Source organism: Bufo bufo, chromosome 6, assembly GCF_905171765.1.
Source record: "Bufo bufo chromosome 6, aBufBuf1.1, whole genome shotgun sequence".
NCBI classification, from domain to species: domain Eukaryota; kingdom Metazoa; phylum Chordata; class Amphibia; order Anura; family Bufonidae; genus Bufo; species Bufo bufo.
This window is the reverse complement of record NC_053394.1, coordinates 347,426,682-347,443,023: the sequence shown is the minus strand read 5'-3', so window position 1 is coordinate 347,443,023 and position 16,342 is coordinate 347,426,682. Positions and strand designations below refer to the sequence as shown.

The following is a 16,342-nucleotide window of genomic DNA, read 5'->3' as shown; positions in this document are numbered from 1 at the left end:
AGGAGGCCAGTACTTTAAAAGTAGTCATCAGGTATGTCACTGCACTAGGCTACCCCCAGTCATGGCAGCATACAGGAACTGACAGATTCCTTTAAAGGTACCCATACACTTTCAGCAACTGTCCGCTGAATGTTTGGCCTATGATTGGCCAATCGCTATCTCTCCCGACTGCCCCATATATATACTCACTTGGCATCTGTTCTTAGTGGGGAGAGGAGAGAAAGCTTCTACCAGATATTTCTGGCAGGGGCTTATCTACTGGGATAACAAAAGAACGGGAGTTAAAATTCAACATTTCCAATTCTTCTCTCCCTCAACATCATGTATCAGGGGAGCGTCAGGAACAGGTCCAGCCAACAATAATCTAATGTGTACAGGGAGCTCTATTGTTTATTGATTCTGAATTACAGCATGTTATACAGTCCAGAGCTGCATTAACGGTTCTGCAGGCTTCACAGCTGAAATCTAGCATTCTTTACTGGCTTAGTTTCTTTCTAGAACCTGTTCTAGTGATTTGCATTCTTGGAAGTGCCATCTTTACATGGGTTACTGTATAGTAAAGGGATATAGGAAAAAGATTCCTACTGTATTATAAGTTGTCTTGTCTGGAAGTACTTATGTTGACTGTTTCCAGTAGCAACCACCTGACTTGCAAATGTAGCTTTGGACTGTACTATAGGCTACAAGTAGTGAAAACTTATAATAATGCGCTGTGTTTTACAAAGTTGCTCAATTACTTATGTAGAATATTATTGTATAGAGACATTTTTATCTGAAGTCAAATTAACTACCTCTAATTGTCTTTGTAAGAGGTGGAAATCTTCTGCATCTAAAGGAGTATGGTTATTGGTATAGGCTCCTTCCTGCCAATCAAGCTCACAGACCTCCACCAGTTCTTCCTTCTGATATGGTTCATTGGCAATTGGGACCTGATCTAGATTTTATGGACATTTTTGAAGTTCCCTATCATTTTCATTTTGCACAACAGCTATTCATGTATCTGGGAACCCTGTACATCAATTCGGCAGTCTCAGTCATTGTAGATGATATTTTCAGATGAAATAATAATAATAATAATACATACATTAATTTTATTAATTTATGAAAAATACCTCGCACCTTTCGGATACTTGTAGTTTAGGGTAATATCATCTTGAGCATCACTTCCAACACTCTTTGTGCTGATTCCATCTCCGACATGTCTGATCTTGCTATATGCCTTTCTAAAACGTCCTTGAGAATCCCTTACCAAGACCACTGTGTCTGTATACACCTTAGAAAAGATGAGCTTTGTGTCATAATTTAGCTCTACTTGACCTTCCTTGATGGCTCTTACTGGGGCAGGACCGCTGCAATACAGCTCACCTGTAAGTGAAACATAGCCGATTGTAAAGAAGACCTTTACCACAAGTTCTTGATTGCAGTGTAGTGTATTATTACATATGCAATAGTGTTTGAGCTGAACATATATTAATGTATCACATTTCTTAAAAAGCATCCTGGATTCAGTAGAACAGCCCCATTGTCTTTGGACATGCCAAAGTTGTTATGGCAGAAGAGACCTATCACATATTGCTTCCCTTGAGAAAACATTGTCCTGTGCAAGTTAGAAATGGAATTTAAAGGGGTTGCCCCATTGATCTTCTTTATTGTAGATGAATCAGCAAAAAAGAAAATAACGGGGATACTCAGGCCCCACTAATTCCCACTTGCTCAAGTGTAACCTGATGAAGGAGACCTGAGTATCCTCGAAACGTGTTTTTGTTTTTTTGTAGCAATCCCTCCAAAACTGCATTGGTTCCTTTGAGAGATTGGGTTCTTCCAACAAAGTTATTTCAACTTCCGGAAAACCCCATTAATAAAATTGAATATATCTATGTTTTTACCGCTGTATTTCAGCTGTGCAGTTGCATCAAGAACCTGCCATCCGCTGTATTCTTTCCAGAGATCTCTTCTTTGCATCCAGCACTCATTCCATACATGGAAATGCCTATAAGATAATATTAGATAATAACCTAACACAGACAAAATTTGTGACCATTTACCATCTATCATTAGGAGAAAAGTATAACAATTTATAGAAGTTTTTGCTCTGGTGACTTAGCAGCCATTGTTATAGACAGAAAAAAAGCTGTAAATGTCCCAGGACCGAGCAGGAATGGCTGGCAGAGGAAGCAGGAGGGGAAAGGGTGCACAGAGGGGCTTGGGCCCGCCTTTTAGTGCACTTAACTGCTCATTTGCTTATGGATTAATATAACTTTTTTTTTCCAGAATGAAGTGTCGGATTGCCAGGTGAAAAGTATCATTACATTCAGCTGATCTAGTCCTATAAGACCTGGTTTATCTGTATAATTATTGGTGACAGACTTTTAGTATTTGGGAAAACTATTCCAAATGTTTTACTTATTCAAATTTTTTTAAATATATTTTGACTGTATAATTCTCATCTTCCAGCTGTAGGATTTTTTTTGTTTGGTCATTCATTTGAATGATTGCCATGTAATACAAAATTCATGGTGAAATTACCCGGGATCTACACCGTGCGGATGGTTGGATGCAGCATGATTTTATTATTAATCACTGATTGGAGTATTGTACAGGCTACAGCACTGCTACTTACTAGTGTTGATCGAGCACCAAAGTGCTCGGGTGCTCTGGCCGAACACATCGGGATGCTTGGGTACACTACCGAGCATCCGAGTATAACGGAAGTCAATGGGAGAACCCGAGCATTAAACCAGGCACCCCCTGCTCTGATGAGGGGAGGGTGTCTGGTTCATAGGAAAAGGTCAGAAATTGATGGAAACACCACTAAAATGTTTCGGGAACAGCATGGGGAGGATGTCTGGATGCATCTTGGACTCCCAGGTTGCTGCTGGGAATGATGTTGTCCGAGTAGTAGGCCACTTTTACAGACTGACAATAATACGCACAAAACCAAAGATAAAATCGATTTTAGAGGAAAAATTGTTAGGAAACATTCTTTCCTGTGTATATTTACTTGTATATAAAGTGCAAGTTCTGCCAAAAATTGCAAGCAAGAGGCACTCTGATACAACTTGTATATCACATAAAGGAGGGCCTCTTTCACATTGTGGTACAATTGTTCATGTAGTGGGACTCCTACACTCATAAAGCCTATGCACTAAGTGAAAGGGCTGCCAAAAATTACAAGGAACTGGCACTCCAATACACCCTTTATTACACATAAAGGAGGGCATCATACACACCCTTGAAAAATTATGATTGATGGCCTGCTGGTGACCCTCTAAAACATTTGGAGCAAGGGCCTGCTGATCTGACCATCTAAAACATTAGGGGTGAGGGCCTGCTGCTGAGCTGACCCTCTAAAACATTATGGGTGATGGCCTGCTGCTGAGCTGACCATTGAAAAAATTATGGTTGAGGGCCTGCTGGTGAGCTGACCCCCTAAAACATTATGGTTGAGGGCCTGCTGCTTAGCTGACCATTGAAAAAGTTTACAGTGTTCAAAGCAGGCCGGGTCGCCTGAATACTTTAGCTAGGAATATTGGAATAGGACTCCGGTTCTATTTTATTGATTTTCGGAACTGAGGCCATGATTAAGAGGGACGGCCGGGGGCATCCGTATTGCGCCGCTAGAGGTGAAATTCTTGGACCGGCGCAAGACGAACCAAAGCAAAAACATTTGCCACGAATGTTTTCATTAATCAAAAACAAAAGTCGGAGGTTCGAAGACGATCGGATACCGTCGTAGTTCCGACCTTGAACAATGCTGACCGGCGATCCGGCAGCAATATTCCCATGACCCGCCGAGCTGCTTCCGGGAAACCAAAGTCTTTGAGTTCTGGGGGGAGTATGGTTGCAAAGCTGAAACTTAAAGGAATTGATGGAAGGGCACCACCAGGAGTGGAGCCTGCGGCTTAATTTGACTCAACACGGGAAACCTCACCCAGCCCGGACATGGAAAGGATTGACAGATTGATAGCTCTTTCTCGATTCTGTGCGTGGTGGTGCATGGACGTTCTTAGTTGGTGGAGGGATTTTTCTGGTTAATTCCGATAATGAACGAGACTCTTCCGTGATAACTAGTTACGCGACCCCCGGCGGTGAGGATTGTGTTGACCAGACTCTTGGATAGTGAGACTGGACTTGTAGGTGAGGGCCTGCTGGTGAGCCGCCCCTTTAAAAAATGATATGCGTGGGCCTGTAGGTGAGCTGACCCTGTAAAATATTATAGGTGAGGGCCTGCTGGTGAGCTGACCCTCTAAAAAATTATGTGCCAGGGCCTGCAGGTGAGCTGACCCTGTAAAACATTATATACTTGGGCCTAAAGGTGAGCTGACCCTGTAAAAGATTGTAGATGAGGGCCTGCTGGTGAACTGACCCTCTAAAAAATTATATGCCAGGGCCTGCAGGTGAGATGACCCTGTAAAACATTATATGCGTGGGCCTGCAGGTGAGCTGACCCTGTAAAAGATTGTAGGTGAGGGCCTACTGGTGAGCTGACCCTCTAAAAATTATATGTGTGGGCCTGCAGGTGAGCTGACCCTGTAAAAGATTGTAGGTGAGGGCCTGCTGGTGAGCTGACCCTCTAAAAAATTATATGCCAGGGCCTGCAGGTGAGCTGACCCCGTAAAACATATGCGAGGGCCTGCCGGTGAGCTGACCCTGTAAAACATTAGATGCAAGGGCATATATGCGAGGGCATTATATGCGACAAATAAGCATGTTGATATGATGGAAGAGGAGGATGAGAAAAGGAAGATTGAACCATATACCCTTTTTTGTGGTGGAAGGGGTGCATGGGAATACAGTGTATTCAGTACATTATAAACAACACATTTAAAGAGCCTTTATGTTCAGCTGCTTTCCTCTTGTGGAGTCGAGAAGTCAGGGGCAATCCAGGCCTTGTTCATTTTTATAAGAGTCGACTTGTCAGCATTTTCAGTTGACAGGCGGATACGCTTATCTGTTATAATGCCACCAGCAGCACTAAATACCCGCTCAGACAAAGCGCTGGTAGCAGGGAAGGCCAGCACCTCCAAGGCGTAGAGAGTCAGTTTGTGCCACGTGTCCAGCTTGGACACCCAGTAGTTGTACGGCACTGAGGGATCATTGAGGACGCTGACACGGTCTGCTATGTACTCCTTCACCATCTTCCCAAATTTTTCTCTCCTTGTGACACTAGGCCGCACATCAGGGTGAGGGTGCTGGCGGGGTGTCATGAAACTGACCCAGGCTTTGGAGAGTGTTGCCTTGCCTCTGTTGGAACTGCTTTGTGTTCCCCTCGTCTCCCCTCCTCGTTGGCCAAGGAACTACGGACTCTGCCGCCACCGTTGTCAGATGAAAATTTTTGGAGCAATTTTTCAACAAGGACCTTCTGGTATTGCACCGTTTTGCTCATCCTGTCCACCAGAGGAATGAGAGATGAGAAGTTTTCTTTGTAGCGGGCATCGAGAAGGGTGAACAACCAGTAATCCGTGTTGTCTAAAATGCGTATAACGCGCAGGTCGCGGTAAAGGAAGCCTAACATGAAGTTTAGCCATGTGTGCCAGAGTACCAACAGCCAAGACTTCGCTGTCGTCATCAGGAGGATCGCTCTCAATCTCCTCATCCTCTTCCCCCTCTTCTGCCCACCCACGCAGAACAGATGGAATTAAACTTCCATGGGTACTACCCTCTGTAGCAGAGGTAACTGTCTCCTGCTCCTCCTCCTCCTCTTCATCGTACAATTCGCACTGAGAAGACCAACTGAGGGTGGTCTGGCTATCCCCCTGTGTAATGTCTTCCCCCATTTCCACCTCTTCCACATGTAAAGCATCGGCCTTAATTGTGAGCAGCGAGTGTTTGAGTAGACACAGAAGTGGAATGGTTACGCTGATAATAGCGTTATCGCCGCTCACCATCTGTGTTGATTCCTCAAAATTTCGTAAAAACCTCACAGAGGTCAGACATCCATGCCCACTCCTCGCTTGTGAATAGCGGAAGCTGACTGGAAAGATGACGACCATTTTGCAGCTGGTATTCCACTACTGCCCTCTGCTGCTTACAAACCCTGGCCAACATGTGGAACGTCGAGTTCCAGCGCGTGCTCACATTGCACAACAGCCGGTGAGCTGGCAATTTCAAGCGCTGCTGCAGCATTGACAGACTGGCTGAAGCTGTCGATGACTTGCAGAAATGTGCACACATGCGGCGCACCTTCACCAGTAGCTCAGGCAAATTGGGGTAGGTTTTGAGAAACCACTGCACCATTAAGTTTAAGATGTGGGCTAGGCATGAGATGTGTGTCAGCTCCAAAGCCGCCACCAAGTTACGACCATTGTCAGACACAACCATGCCTGGTTGTAGGTTGAGTGTCGAGAGCCACAGCTCAGTCTGGTCTCTTATCCCCTGCCACAGCTATGCGGCGGTGTGCTGTTTGTCCCCTAAGCATATCAGCTGTTCCAGCTCCCGACTGATGGCTGACTGGTGCTGGACGCGGATAATTCGGAGGTGGAAGTGGTGGAAGTGGAGGAGGAGTCGGAGGAGGAGAAGTGGGGGTTGGAGCCACTAACGTAGGTGCTGGCGGAAACCCTGATCGACGTATTGCCCGCAATCCTTGCCGTTGGTAGCACCTGTGCCATCCCAGGGTATGACTCTCTCCCGGTCTCCACAACATTCACCCAGTGTGCCGTCAGGGAAATGTAGCATCCCTGGCCGAATGCACTTGTCCATTTGTCTGTGGTTAAGTGGACCTTCCCAGTAATGCGTTGGTCAGGGCATGTGTGATGTTACGTGACACATGTTGGTGTAAGGCGGGCACGGCACACCTTGAAAAATAGTGGCGGCTGGGGATTGCGTAACGCAGGACGGCCACCGACATCAGGCTGCGGAAGGCCTCAGTGTCCACAAGCCTAAATGGCAACATTTCTAGGGCCAGTAATTTGGAAAGCTGCACATTTAGTGCTATGGCCTGTGGGTGGGTGGCTGGGTATTTGCGCTTGCATTCAAAGGCCTGTGGTAAGGACATTTGGACGCTGCGCTGGGACACGGAAGTGGATGTGGTCGCTGATAGTGCTTGCGAAGGTCCAGGTTCAGGGCGGGAGGCATCCGGACTTGCGCCTTCGACAGGGAATTAGCCAGCACATAATATAAGGGAAGAAGAGGCAGTGGTGTGACCCGCAGACACCGATTGTGGACCCAGGCATTCGTCCCACTTATTACGGTACTTGGATGCCATGTGGCAGATCATGCTGGTGGTAGTGAGGTTGCTAGTGTTCACACCCGGCTCATTTTGGTACAGCACAGGTTGAAAACTACTATTCTTTTGTCTTCCGCACTTTCCTCAAAAAAATGCCATACTGCGAAACACCTACCCCTTGGCAAGGGAGATTTCCACAAGAAAGTGCTCCATGGAACAGTTGCAGGCCTGTTGCGGGCCCGCCTTTTCCCTTTTGCCACCCCACTGCCTCTTCCAGCCTGTTGCAGTGCTGCAGATCCCTCCCCCTCTGTACTGCTGTCCTCGCTCGGCTTTACACCTTCCCAGGGTGGGTCATTGACTTAATCGTCCACCACCTCCTCTTCCACTTCCTCACTCTGCTCATCCTCCTGACTTGTTGACCTAACCACAACCTCAGTGATTGACAACTGTGTCTCATCCTCTTCCTCAACCTCTTGAGACAGTAATTGCTGTTGAGTTATTGGCAACTGTGTCTTATCATCATCCACCTCATTAAACTGTAATTGCCATTCCCCACCATCATCTTTTTGTGACTGTGGATGCTCAAGAGTTTGGGAATCAGGGCACAAGATCTGTCCCTCTTCAAGCGTGCTTGGTGAGAGGGCCAAATCAAGGAATGGCGAGGAAAAGATGTCCTCGGAATATCCGAGTGTGGGATCACTTGTTTGGCCAGACTCTCCATGGTGAAAGGAAGGAGTATCAAGACTTGACTTGGTGGAAGACAGGGTGGTGCTTAACCGACTGGAAGCATTATCTGCTACAATCCAACCGACCACCTGGTCGCACTGGTCTGACTTCAAGAGTGGTGTCCTGAGCCGCCCTGCAAACTGGGACATGAAGCTAGGTATTGTGGATGACTGTTTTTCTTGTGCTCTGGCAGCAGGCACAGTTTCAACGCGCCCAAGGCCACGGCCTCTGTGTGCACCATCAGCATCACGGCCACTTCCTCGTCCATTACTGCTTGCCTTCTTCATTTTAAATGTGATATATGCTTGAAAGTATGTCACATGTACAGTAGCGTAGGATTTGGAAGTGTATGCGCAAAATATTTTTTTTAAAGTATTTGGGATGTGGAAACATCTGTCACGGCTGAGGATGGGGGAAACCCTCAGCCGTGCGATGTCTCTCTGAAACATAACTGTTAGGCCAGGACAGGAATCAGGGAGCCGGTCACCTCCTATCACATCCCTAATTCTGACCCTGTCTCCTAGCCGTATGAGCCGACCCTGATGGTGGGAGGGCTCATACACTGGAACCTGTAATTCCTACTAGCCCTCAGGGTGGCCCTGGACTAGGAGCAGGGTAGGACGACCTGTTCCTCCTAGACACGGAGCAACAGGAGTCTTACTGGCCAAGCTATAGAGGAGAAGGGAAACATATACAGACATATGGCAATGGCAGGTAGTTGAAACTAGTATCACACCTACCTGCCACAGACACACAGCTTGGGACCCGTGCACAAGTGCTGCAGTCCACAACAACATAGACGGACACAGCACACACCACACATCAGACAGGAACCCAGGACCATACGCTGCAATAACGATAGAGACACCACTAGACATAATATATAAAAAGAACAATAATGTCTAACATAAGTTTATGACCACAAGGGTGGCCCTCACTGGAAGATGGTAAATACAAGGAGGGTGCCTCCAGCTTACAAACAAGGCTGGAGTACCCCTCAGACATCAGGTCTCAACTGAGGCTTTATAGCCCAAAGTAGCCACACCCATACTCAGACACACCCAGTGTTCACACAGAAAGAAGGAAATTAACCCTTCTCACACCAGGGAAGGGAAGACAGCCACTTAAAAGAGAAAGTGCACACATACAAAAACCTTGTGCACAACAAACAAACCTAAGGCACACCTAATAGACAGGTTGCCAGGTGCAACCGCATGCAATGACACCGAGCAGCCTAGCAACCAGCTCCAACTGCTCTACTGCCACATACCTAATGTTGCCAGTGGCAACCACAGGTGAGGCAACATACTTCAGCTCTCACCTGTGATTGACAACAATCCCAGACCACAGGCAACTGCATGCGGTTCAGGAGTCACGGCCATAACCATGGTCGTGACAACATCACACAGGAGATATCCCGCAGAGAATGTCAATGCTGTCACCAGGGGCTAATAAAAAAACACAGGGAATGTCACAGGTATTTAGGATGAGGAAACGATATACAGGAGAAGTACCACCGGTAATGTCACTGTCCAAAGCGTCTACGTAAAAAGTACACTGTATGTCACAGATAAAAATTTTAGGTGCACACGTTACACTGAAGATGTGGCACTGGTAATGTCACTGTCAGAAGCAGACACTGTCTATTGAAAAAGTACACTGGATGTCACTGATATCTTTTGGATACGCACACTTTACACTGGAGATGTGGCATGGATAATTTAATTGTCCACAGCGGGCACCATCTACAGAAAAAGTAAAGTGGATGTCACTCATATTTTAGGGATGCGCACACTTTACACAGTAGATGTGGCACGGATAATTTAACTGTCCACAGCGGGCACCGTCTACAGAAAAAGTACACCGGATGTCACTGATATTTTAGGTATGCGTACACTTTACACAGTAGATGTGGCGCCGATAATTTAACTGTCCGCAGCGGACACCATCTACGGAAAAAGTACAGTGGATGTCACTGATATTTTAGGGATGTGCACATTTAGTGCTATGGCCTGTGGGTGGGTGGCTGGGTATTTGCGCTTGCGTTCAAAGGCCTGGGGTAAGGACATTTGGACGCTGCGCTGAGACACGGAAGTGGATGTGGTCGCTGATGGTGCTTGCGAAGGTCCAGGGCGGGAGGCATCCGGGCCTGCGCCTTCGACAGGGGATTGGCCAGCATGTAACATAGGGGAAGAAGAGGCAGTGGTGTGACCCTCAGACACCGATTGTGGACCCAGGCGTTCGTCCCACTTATTACGGTACTTGGATGCCATGTGGCGGATCATGCTGGTGGTAGTGAGGTTGCTAGTGTTCATGCCCCGGCTCATTTTGGTATAGCACAGGTTGCAAACTGCTATTCTTTTGTCGTCCGCACTTTCCTCAAAAAGCGCCATACTGTGGAACACCTACCCCTTGGCAAGGGAGATGTCCGCAAGGAAGTTCTCCATGGAACAGTTGCAGGCCTGTTTGGTGTGGCCCACCTTCTCCCTTTTGCCACCCCACTGCCTCTTCCAGCCTGTTGCGGTGCTGCAGATCCCTCCCCCTCTGTACTGCTGTCCTCGCTCGGCTTTACACTTTCCTAGGGTGGGTCATTGACTTAATCGTCCACCACCTCCTCTTCCACTTCCGCACTCTGCTCATCCTCCTGACTTGTTGACCTAACCACAACCTCAGTGATTGACAATTGTGTCTCATCCTCTTCCTCAACCTCTTGAACAGTAATTGCTGTTGAGTTATTGGCAACTGTGTCTCATCATCATCCACATCATTAAACTGTAATTGCCATTCCCCACCGTCATCTTCTTGTGACTGTGGATGCTCAAGTGTTTGGGAATCAGGGCACAAGATCTGTCCCTCTTCAAGCGTGCTTGGTGAGAGGGCCAAATCAAGGAATGGCGAGGAAAAGATGTCCTCGGAATATCCGAGTGTGGGATCACTTGTTTGGCAAGACTCTCCATGGTGGGAGGAAGGAGTATCAAGACTGGACATGGTGGAAGACAGGGTGGTGCTTAACCGACTGGAAGCATTATCTGCTGTACTCCAACTGACCACCTGGTCGCACTGGTCTGACTTCAAGAGTGATGACCTGCGCCGCCCTGCAAACTGGCACATGAAGCTAGGTATTGTGGATGACTGTTTTTCTTGTGCTCTGGCAGCAGGCACAGTTTCAACGCGCCCAGGGCCACGGCCTCTGTGTGCACCATCAGCATCATGGGCACTTCCCCGTCCCTTACTGCTCGCCTTCTTCATTTTAAATGTGAAATATGCTTGAAAGTATGTCACACGTACAGTAGCGTAGGATTTGGAAGTGTGTGCGCAAAATATTTTTTAAAAGGTATTTGGGATGTGGAAACATCACACAGGAGATATCCTGCAGATAATGTCAATGCTGTCACCAGGGGCTAATAGAAAAATTACAGGGAATGTCACAGGTATTTGGGATGAGGAAACGTTATACAGGAGAGGTACCACCGGTAATGTCACTGTCCAAAGCGTCTACGTTTAAAAAAAGTACACTGTATGTCACAGAATTTATTTTTAGGTGCACACGTTACACTGGAAATGTGGCACTGGTGATTTGACACTGTCAGAAGTGGACACCGTCTATTGAAAAAGTACACTGGATGTCACAGATATCATTTTTAGGTGCACACGTTACACTGAAGATGTGGCCCAGCTAATGTCACTGTCAGAAGCGCACACCGTCTATTGAAAAAGTACACTGTATATCACAGATAAAATATTTAGGTGCACACGTTACACTGAAGATGTGGCCCAGCTAATGTCACTGTCCACAGCTGACACCGTCTATTGAAAAAGTACACTGGGTGTCACAGATATTTTTGGGATGCGCACACTTTACACTGGAGAGTGTGGTGCAACTAATCTCACTGTCCGTAGCGGACACTGTCTATTGAAAAAGTACACTGGATATCACTGATATTTTTTGGATGCGCACATTTTACACAGGAGATGTGGCGCAGCTAATTTAACTGTCCGCAGCGGGCACCGTCTACAGAAAAAGTACAGTGGATGTCACTGATATTTTAGGGATGCGCACACTTTACACTGGAGATGTGGCGCAGATAATTTAACTGTCCGCATCGAACACCATCTACGGAAAAAGTACACTGGATGTCACTGATATTTTAGGCATGCGTACACTTTACACAGTAGATGTGGCGTGGATAATTTAACTGTCCGCAGCGGACACTGTCTCCAGAAAAAGTACAGTGGATGTCACTGATATATTAGGGATGCGCACACTTCACAAAGGAGATGTGGCGCGGAAAATTTAATTGACCGCAGCGGCCTATTAGATGCTATTTAGCGCAGGATGCGCTAAAAATATATATTGCTGCTGTCACACACAATAGTCCTTAAAAGGACTTTTGGGTCTCTGAATAGTTTTTCTAATAAAAATCTTCCAATAACACTCCTTACACTCTGTCCCTTCCTATGCACAGCTCTCCCTAAGACTGAGCAATTTAGCGCAGGTTGCGCTACAAACATATATTGCTGCTATCACACACAATAGCCCTTAAAAGGACTTTTGGGTCTCTGAAAAGTTTTTGTAATAAAAATCTTCCAATAACTGTCCCTACACTGTCTTTCCCTTACTATGCTCTCCCTGACTAAGACTGAGGCGAATACGTGTCATCGGGTGTTTTTTAGTAATTTTAGCGCCCGATGACGCGTTCCGGCCAGCCAATCACTGTAATGCCAGTAGCCAACATGGCTACGGCATTACAGTGCGTGCCAGCACCTCCCTGCACATTTATTGGCTGCGTAGCAGCCAAGAAACATGCGGGGATGAGTCTCGAGCATTGCGATCGAGCACATGCGGTACTCGGCCGAGTATCGCCTTGTGCCGAGCATGCTCGATCAACACTATTACTTACGTATTGCAGGGTGATATTACTAGGTTTGTGGTTTTATTTATACCTCTATTATTTGGACATGATACATGACACTGTTATGTGTGAACTTTGGATTCATTTTTGGAAATATAATTTTGAATGTTCAAATGTTTTTGACTGTGGCCACTATATCTTCTCTTGAGCCAGTAGTAAAGATGAATAAATAGATTTTACAGAATCATAATTTGCCCCAAATTTCCTAAAAAGTCCAGATGGTAAGAAATCAGAATTTTTGTGATTTCTTTCAGGCGAAAAGAGACGGAGGGAAGAAAAGGAGATTCCTTGGGGTCGCAGGTTTGCTCCTTACACTCGCCACTTTTGTTAAAAATGCACGGGGTGGGGCAAGCCCTAAGCAGCCCAACCCATTTACCAATTCTGACTCCAGTTTTATGGCATATGTAATACCTGAAAACTGCCCCAGCTCCCAGCTGGTGTAGAATGAAGATTGTGCACCTGAATTATTAAGTGACATGTGCATTTTGGTGCATCTCATGCCAGATCCGCAACCCGGGACCCCTGCTAATCAGCTGTTTTGAGAAGTCACTGGTGCTCTTGTGAACGCCGCTGCCTCTCTCCTTCTCTCAGCTCACCACAGCGTGATTGATATCGCGCTCAGCCCTATTCACTTGAATTTTCTGAACTGCTCCTAGGCCATGTGACCGATGAATGTGTCGTCACTCGATGACCGATCCGAGGATAGATCACCAGTCTTAAAAAACTCGGAAAACCCCTTTAACACCCACTTTTTATGCTATTACATATGTAAATGCCTTTAGATAGGAATCATTACCAGAGACTGTCACTCCTTGATCTGTGAATCCGGGCTCCATTCTTATCATAATATATATCCTTCTGCAGACTCTGGTCCGTATCGTAGGCTGAGTTGTAGTTTGTGACAACCCGAGTTGGAATCCCCAGACATCGTAACACTGAAAAAATCCAGGAGAATCCTTTGAAATGTTATCAATGAAAGTTAACAGGCTAAATAACAGACACATTGTACGTTGCTTCGGATATTGTGATATTAAGTATTCCCTTCGGACAGGCCTTTCAAGAGGTTTTCTAGGCTGCCTACACATATTGATGACCTATCCTCAGGACAGGTCATTAATATCAGATTAGTGGTGGTCAAACACCCGGAACCCCCACCAATTAGCCTCAAGTGCTGGAAGGAGAAAGCGCCGTTCAAAGTATAGTGGCCGGATTACTGGCTGGGCTGCTGCCACTCAACTCCAATTCAAGTGAATAAAAGTTGAGTTGCAGTATACCAGAGCGAGAGACTACACAGTGGACTACACTGCATAGTTTTTGAAACAGTCTGAAACAGCTGATCGAAGAGGTGCCAAGTGTTGGACACCCACCAAGCTGATATTGATGATCTATCCTGAGGATAGGTGATCAATATGTTGAACCTGGAAAACCTTTTTAATGTATGATTTGAGCAAAGAGGTGGTAGGACTTCCTAGCATTTGGTGGCCCTTACCAGACTCACTGCCATAAGCTGGTATAAATGTTTTGGACTGTAACTCAGCCTATATGAAGCTGTGTCAGATGTTGAAATAAAGGGATCATGGCAACCCTCCTTTTTATGTTGATCAGTGGAAGTTCTTGGGGCTGGACCTCCACTGGTCATATCTTGAATCCACAGGAACATCACAGGATACATTATATTTGTAACATAGTAACATAATTTATAAGGCCGAAAAAGACAGCTGTCCATCCAGCTCAGCCTGTTATCCTGCAAGTTGATCCAGAGGAAGGATTTGGATTTTTGTTTTTAAATAATTACAGTTGCAATCACAACTAGAAAAGCTACAATTTCAGGGGAAATTGTGTGAAGTGTTCTTGCATTTCTGGGAGGTGACCTGGTGGTCCAGGGGGGGTGATCTGGTGGTTCGGGGGGGGGTCACCTGGTGGTCCAGGGGTGGTCACCTGGTGGTTCGGGGGGGGGTCACCTGGTAGTCCGGTGGGGGGGGGGGGTCACCTGGTGGTCTAAGTTAAATGGCTGAAATTTCATTGGCTATTTTAGGCTCTGCCCACTTTTTCACATTTGAATCCCAGTCACCCATTGACCAACTGTTCCAAGTTTAGTGAATTTGCCATTGACCCTCTAAGAGTAGCGTCAGTTTTAAATTTTCCCATTGAAACATATGGCTGAAATTTGATTGGCCGTTGTAGACTCCGCCCACTTTTAAACATTTGAATTCTAGTCACCTATTAACCGAATATATTAAGTTTAACAACCCTGCCATTAACATTGTTGAAATGGCAGCAATTTAAAATTTTCTCATTGAAGTCAATAGGGAAAATCTGATTGGTTGTTTGTAGCTCCGCCCACTTTTTAATGTCCCCAAAATGTGACAGAAATTTTGAGGTTGACCCCATGACTAAGTGACCCAAGTTTGGTGAGTTTCACTCCGAAGCTGTATGAGTGACAAACGTTTGCATTTTTCCAATAAAACTCTATGGGAGAAAAAAAAAGGTTTTCGGGGGCCCGCCCCAGGGGCCTGGAGGGTGGGATCGGTTAACAAAGGACAAGCAAGATACTCGGGTATGTGCCGACCAAGAGTGCAAAGTTCGGTATTTATACTCCTAAATCTGTGGGAGGAGTAGCAATTTGAACATCTCATTATAGTCAATGGGGAGAATTTGATTGGTTCTGTGTGGCCCCGCCCACATTTTAGGGTCTCCGAAATGTTCTAACAAATTGCGCGTTGACCCCATGACTAAGTGACCCAAGTTTGGTGACTTTAGTTTCAAATCTGTGCGACTGGGAGCGATTTGAAAATTTTCCCTGTCAAAGTCAATGGGAAAAACGTGGATTTTGGGGGCCCGTCCCAGGGGCCCGGAGGGTGGGATCGGTTAACAAAGCACAAGTAAGGTACTAGGGTGGGTGCCAACCAAGACTGCAAAGTTTGGAATTTGTACTCCTAAAAATGTGGGAAGAGTAGCAATTTGAACGTCTCATTACAGTCAATGGGGAGATTTTGATTGGTTCTGTGGGTCCCCGAAATGTGCCAAATATTTTCGGGTTGATCCCATGACTAAGTGACCCAAGTTTGGTGACTTTAGCGTCAAAGCCCGGCGAGTGGGAGCGATTTGAAAATGTACCCTGTCAAAGTCTATGGGAAAAAAGGGGGCTTCCGGGGCCCGCCACGGGGGCCCCGGGGGTGGGATCGCTCCACAAAGTAATAGCAATCCGATCGGGAACAATCTGCACGTTTTGGTAAATTTTTGTCTATGTAGTGTAAAAACTGTGGGAGGAGTTAGGGTGGCAAATTTGCTATAATAATAATAATAATAATAATAATATATATGTGAGATAACATTAAGTGGTCTTGCTATGCAAGAACACTTAATTATTCAACCAACATTGCAAATTAGGTTTATTAGCCAAAGTCACAAACTTTCAGTGTTTGCAATAAAGTGGTCAAAAAGAACAATGCCCAATAAAGCTACTGGTAATATAGCAAGTCGTTTCTCCAGGTTCAACACAAAATGTCACATGTAATGAATGCTGTAGTCCGAGAAT

General features: G+C 46.0%; 1 protein-coding gene across 2 annotated transcripts in view; it reads right to left on the bottom strand.

Moving 5' to 3' along the window:
* Positions 1 to 16,342, bottom strand: part of LOC121006008 (protein 4.2-like) — a 42,470-nt gene that overhangs the window by 17,572 nt on the left and 8,556 nt on the right. For both annotated transcript variants that reach the window (XM_040438887.1, XM_040438886.1), the window contains exons 7-9: positions 13,601 to 13,739; positions 1,887 to 1,990; positions 1,120 to 1,365 (exon numbers count right to left, since the gene is read on the bottom strand). In XM_040438887.1, the coding sequence (XP_040294821.1) occupies positions 1,120 to 1,365; positions 1,887 to 1,990; positions 13,601 to 13,739 (489 nt within the window). The remainder of the gene's footprint in view (positions 1 to 1,119; positions 1,366 to 1,886; positions 1,991 to 13,600; positions 13,740 to 16,342) is intronic.